Genomic DNA, 6,605 nt, shown 5'->3' with positions numbered 1-6,605 from the left:
AGCTTTTATTGTTCATTCACAACCTGCCAACATCTCGGGCTATAAGTTGAATGCTTTTGTCAGACAGAAAAAAAAAGAAAATAAAAAATAAAAACAGAAAAACAAAATAAAAACATGGAGCGGAACGATTTCCCATCGGAAACTTCCTATAAACAATATATAAATTTAAAAAAAAAAAAAAAATGCATTTTACAATTTCAAATTTCAAATTTATTTGCATTAATAAAGTAAAGGTAAAAGTATATATGAATGTTAAATGGATATCTGTCATCTGCAGTTATTGAGGTTATTAAAAATGAGTCGCTATACAAAAGAACAACGTTGTGATTGTTAAACACATTACAAATTTGGATAATTTTTTGCGGAGACTATTTGAAAAGTTTATTTAAAAACACTTTTTTTAACATCATGAGCGAGTAAGCTCATTTTCATTTGGATGATTTTGTTAATCGTCACATTTGAGGAAATGAAAATCCCCGAATTACTCAACGAACCCATAACTAGTTACTGTTTGGTGCGGATTATGGGCTGGAGGTGTAATTGGCCCATTCTTTTTTTAGATTAATTGGACGACTTGGACCTCGAAGAAATTTTATTTCAACAGGATGGAGCCACATGCCATACAGGAAAAGAAACCATCAATTTGTTAAGATAATTTTCCTGGTCGTGATATCTTACGACTTAACGCCATGAGATTTTTCCTTTGAGGTTTTGTAATGTCCAAGGTCTATACTAACAAACCACAAACTATTCCTGAACTAAAAACGCGTTATTTCTGAAATTGAGCCAGCACCACAGATGCGATCATTTGGCCGACATAGTATTCCATAATTATTCTCAACATGTCTACTTTATAAATCAATAAAATCAATAAAAAAACCGGAAAGTAAAGATATCGACAATGCTACAGAAAAATACTAATAAATAGAACAAGATGATACTGAGTGTCAGTGATAAGAAGGATAATACGATGAGTAGTGATATGTATGAAAATATTATGCAAGAATGTTTTAATGAGTCTCTGTCTCATCTTACCAAGAATGATAAGAAGCGTAATGACTTCGTCTCGAACATCCTAGTGTACAAGTTCGCAGAGGACGGATAGCGCATAAAAAGGTAGGAGAGACACATCCTTGTGTGTGAATCTGTCCCCAGTCCGTTTGAGGTAAAAGATGTAGATACGTTGAGCCCTCTAGGGCTGATTCACCCTATCATGGGGGAAAACTCGGCAGGGGGGACCTCAAAAGAGACTCCCCCGGTCGTCGACTTCGTCGATCTTGTCAACTTCATTGCGTTGGTGCGTTGAATTCGCTAATAATAAGGAGCTGGTAGAGAATATGTCTCAAGCGTTAGCAGGAAAAACTTATAATGATAAGCAAAGCAAAACAGTGACGATTTCGCCCCAGATCTCTGATTTCATAAGAATGTACATTAAATACCCTGCATGCGATACAATTTTTTTTTGAACAAGGACGAAGGTCCGTTTACAGTTAACGTAGAGTCTCAATCAAATAGCAGCATAAAAATCTGGCCAATATCAATGGGCAGCAAACTGAAAGCCAAACGTATAAGAAACGTAACCAAAGTTGACAGTAGAGGACGCAACAGAGTAACTATTACTTTTAACTCCGGAGACAGCGAAAATGCTTTTTTGAGGTCGTCCTTGATGTGCTCCAGGAATCTTTGAAAGCGTACATCCCATCCCACCTGATTAGCTGCAGGGGGATTGTCCGAAACATAGAAAGAGACTTCTAAGAGAAGGAAATTCTGAAAGAGATGAGGTGTGCGGATGGCATTAAAATTGCCAAAATAGAAAGAATTAATAGGAAGGTGACAAGCGAGGATGGCGGCTTCTCGTATGTCCCCACTAATTCCGTCATTGTTACGTTCGGCGGAAAGAGAATGCCCAAGTCTGTGTATATGTATTATAACAGCAGACCGATAGAGACGTACGTACCCAGGGTCATTCAATGTTTTGGATGCTTACGGTGCGGACATACCAAAGCCATTTGTAAAAGCCCATCTATAAGATGCCCAGCTTGCGCGAAAGATCATCCTCTCGATATGTGCCCTGACAGAGACGCTCCGGTTTGTCTTCATTGTGGAGGCAACCATTTAACCAACGAGCAGAACAAGAGATTGGCACATAGAACGTGCCCGGAATACCTGCGTCAGAAAGCTATTAAGTCGAATATGGTGAACTATCAATGCTTGTTCTTTGAGACTGATAAATTGTCGAGACAGAATAGCCAGATGAAGGCGCAATATAGAATAGCCTTTCCGGACACAATCAGTAGACAAGTCTCGTTGCCCAGTGAACGGCCGGCTTCTAACAAGAAGCCGTTTGCTCAAGTTGCTCGAAGCCGTTCTCCCCCAGCTTCTACTACGTTTTCTGTTTCCTCAGCAAGGAACATTGCTTGGGATCACTCCTATGAGCCGGAGGCTCCGAAGAGGAAAATAATGTAAAGCGTTTCGATTCCGTAGAACCGTCCAAAATACAGAGAACAAACTAAGAAGAACAAACAAACGCCGTTGGAAGACACTGAGGATGAAAATCTCACCTTAGTAATATTCAAATTAATTGCAGATATTAAGACGAAAGGATACCGACAGAACTCGCGCCTGGGAAGGGCCATAAAACAACTCACAGCCATCATGCAAGCAGCAGCAACCACCAATAAAAACAGTTATAATAAACTTAGACATTTTATTTATAGGGGAAACCTGGATGTCTCCGGGTTCTTCTATGTCCACTCCAGGATTCAATGCGTGTCATGAAGTGCGTCCGGACGATAAGAGAGGGATTTCCGTCCTGGTCAGGAAAAACTTAAAAACCAGATGCAATATTCCAACTTTTCTTAGAAACATTAAATTACACTACACAGATATCTGCCCACACATCAGGGCCCAATCGCTGTTGGAATGGCAGAGGATATATGAATCGGAAATTAGATATAAAGGCACATCTTACTTCAATTTCAGAAGAGAAGTCAGTAGACGTCCGTGGTAAGAGAAGATGGGCTTCAGGAATAAAGCGGACATTGCCAAGCTTAGTCGTCTTCGGTCCGGACATACTCGGGCTCCGGTGAATTTAGCCAAAATCGGGTGGCAGGATTCGGACAAATGTAGTTGCGGATCAGTGGGGACGCTGGATCACATCGCCTTCGCATGTGAATACAATAGTAAGGCATGCGGGGTTAAAACATCTTTATTTAAATTTGTTAAAGTTTCGAAGGGTGTAGCTTCTGAGGTCTCTCCAAGAAGTATTTTATTTTGATTATTTGTGTTGAAGGAGGAAGTTTTGGTTTTATTGGAAGAAGCTGGTTACTTTAATTATTTGGGCGGAACAAGAAATCCGAAGAATAAGTGTTATTTTGGTTTTTGTGCTTCGAATGAACAGACAGTGGCGTAATGCGGAAGCCAAATGAAGAAGGGGGACGAAGAAGAAGCGTAATAAGAGTGTCAGTGATAAGAAGGATACTGATATATTGGTCAATAATTTTTAACCCTCACAATTAAGTTGTGCCTGGGGCCTCTCAATTGCTTATTTCGTTACTCCCTACGCGGGAAGAAGAAAAGTGGTTACCCAAAAAACATCAACGCAGAATAACAAAATAAACAAAAAATTCGAACAAAGAGACGACGCAAATACTTTCAAAACTCTGACAAATCAATCTCAAAAACACACACTGCTAGTATGTACCCGCGAGGTAGCGACAAGAAATCAACTTTCAATATGTGGTCCAAAAACTCAATAATACAAGCAAAAACTGGACACATTTCAAGTTTTGGTGATAGGAACCTATGCCATATCGTTGTATTTGGTGCTCACAAAAAGACATTGCGGACGCTAAGATAGCCAGAACCTCAGCTCAACTGCAATCGAACACGGATTTTACAAAAGAATTATTCCAAAAGTGTCTTGCCAGCCAACATTCAGAACTTGACTCTTGCCAGAGACTTTTACAAAAACAAACATTTCCCAGCAATTGAATGTACCTTTCCGTCATCGGTTCGTATCTCTTGTGGGGGTGACAGGAATTCACGCACCCTACGCATGCTTGTTCGAATAGTAATAAATGCACCAAGTAGCAGGGGTCGCACCCTACACAACGGTGTATACCACCGATTCCTCCGATGTGTGCGGCGTGCAACTCCGACGATTATGCTGCATGGTCCATAAAATACCCAAAGTGTCCAATGCCGAATAACAAGATCAAACCCCTAAACAAAAAAATCGAGCAAACTTCCAAAAACCTTTGCTGAAAGTAGAATCTACAAGCCATTGATAACATCGTCAACAACGACACAAATAAGGTGAACTCTCCTATGTCACGTTCTGTTCTGGTGAGTTCTGTTTGGTCATGGCATCGTGGCCGACAATAGTGGCGAGGAGGTGGCCACCACGAAGCGCGCCTGAAAGCAGCACTCTCAATCAAATTTGTGTGAAACAAGTTGATAGTTGACTTCATTTTTCATTTTTAAATTTTCTTACAAGCTCTTGCTATTTGAGCCGTTTAGTAGTAGTGTATAAAAATAAACTTTGTTTGTTTATTTTGACTGAGTCAAGCAATCTTATTATAACGATTCAAAAGGACCTACGTGTACGACGACGAAAGATATCGACTCAGACCAAAATGAATGAAGATCTGAATAAATTGGTACGTGCAGCACTTATTGACGATTAACAAAAGCAATGGTAACTATCTATAAGCCAAAAAAATAAAGCGAACACACTAAATAATTAGTGATAACGATGACCGAGAAAATGATTTGGGATACGCACTAGACATAATAACAGCAACGGTGATCGGGGCATGTACGATATCTAAAAAATTAAAGGTACAAGCAATTTTTTCTTTGACAAGTTCCTTCAACGCTTCCACAATTAAAAAAAATTGATTATTATCTTCCTTGCAATATATTTTTTCTTGTTTACATCAAATAAATTTAGCTTATTATATCATTTATTCGTCTTCAGCTTCTTAGCAACTTGAACCTTTTTTTTGTTGAAAATTTCTCTCTGAAGAATATCGTGTTTTCTTCCTCTACTTTCAATCTTCAAGTATATAATAGACTTTAATATAATAATAATAAAACCAACATTTTAGGTTTGTAGTTTTGCTGCGACAAAAATATTTATTACATCACTTTTCTAACTCATTGACAGCAAGGTAACAGCTATCATTTTGCGATCCAATCACTGATTTAGTGTGGAGCGATCAACTGAATGCTGGAGGTCTCAAAAAATATTCTCGCTCATAGAAGGATAGAAAACGAGGCCGACCAAAAAAAGCAGAATCTAAGCAAAAACGAACAAACCTACGAGCAACTGATAAAAAATTTGAGATCAGAATACTTTTAACACACGTTCTTGAAAATTTAAAACTGAATATTCCATTAAAAATATGATCTTGCTTAATTCACGTCTTTAATTGATTAAAGCAGTGTTTGAGAATCTGTGTACCCTTTATATCATTTTCGTAAGACTGAGTCTGAGGCCCTCGTCAAAAAAACAAATACTTTAATAATAATCAAAATATATTTATTTTTTACACTTTTAGTACATAAACTAAATAATAATAAATAAAATTTATTCATAATAAAATATAAAAAATTGGATGACAAATCATCAAGTTCCCTGATTGTTAATTTTTAATGTGAGATGCGGTTCCACATCCAAAAGCTTGTTTCTTTGGGCATTCTTTAAAATTCCAATGAATTTTCTCTCTCAGAAATTCTTTTATTTTTATATTGTGATTATATCTTTTTGATAGAACATAAGGCAAAATATAATATGTTATATTAAATATATCAATGAGTATGAGCACAAGAACTTCTGAATAATATGTTCTAAAATAATTTGCATTATAAGAGTTTCCCTGCTCCATCCCAACGAAAGATAATCCCTCACTTGCGTATATATTCGAATTACAAATAGCACAATTATTTAAAATAATTAATTGTTCTATTGGTTTTAAAATTTCATCATTGATATATCTATTTGGCAATTCTATCGTAATTTTTGAAGGAGTTGGGGTAGATTTAAATCTCGATTAATAGATCCACAATTATCTCTCTCGCAATTTGTGCCTCTAATATTGGAAATTATAACGTTATTTAATAATAACGTTGAAAATCTACTCTTAAATACATGTAGACCTGGTGTTTGGACCTCCTATCTGCCTCACGTGCCCAAAGAAATTTTCGAGAGGATCCCGGTTTAAAAAATTAGTTGACAAATATCTAAAATTCACATACAAATGCTGCAACTATATACACTCAGTCCTCTTTTTATGCGGTTTTGAAGTTATGCGGTTTTTTTTTCAAGAAGCATTTTTTTAAATAACTATTTCAGGCTATTTTGACACGTTTTGACACAAATTGGCAAACCATTTCATCGAAAAAAATAATAATTCTGAACGAGCATTCAAGTTTCAACGCGAGCTTCAGAATTGCATTCCTGGATATCAGGAATTGTACAATAAAATGTCAAAGGGAAAAAATCAACATGCGAAGTTCAGACTAATTTTACTTGTGAAGAATCATTATCTTCAGAACATAGATCTGATATGCTGACTATCTCTTCTAGTGATGAAAGTGAT

The 6,605-nt window shown here is 37.0% G+C and overlaps 1 protein-coding gene across 1 annotated transcript; it reads left to right on the top strand.

Annotated features, from left to right (window-relative positions):
* Positions 1-1,776: 1,776 nt before the first annotated feature.
* LOC108564678 lies at positions 1,777-2,466 on the top strand. The gene has a single exon (XM_017923766.1). It carries the CDS (start codon positions 1,777-1,779, stop codon positions 2,464-2,466), a length of 690 nt encoding a protein of 229 aa, XP_017779255.1.
* The last annotated feature ends 4,139 nt before the right edge of the window (positions 2,467-6,605 follow it).

Source organism: Nicrophorus vespilloides, unplaced genomic scaffold (assembly GCF_001412225.1).
Source record: "Nicrophorus vespilloides isolate i.1.1-1 unplaced genomic scaffold, Nicve_v1.0, whole genome shotgun sequence".
NCBI lineage: Eukaryota > Metazoa > Arthropoda > Insecta > Coleoptera > Silphidae > Nicrophorus > Nicrophorus vespilloides.
The sequence above is the reverse complement of the archived record's forward strand: the minus strand, read 5'-3'. Positions and strand labels throughout refer to the sequence as shown.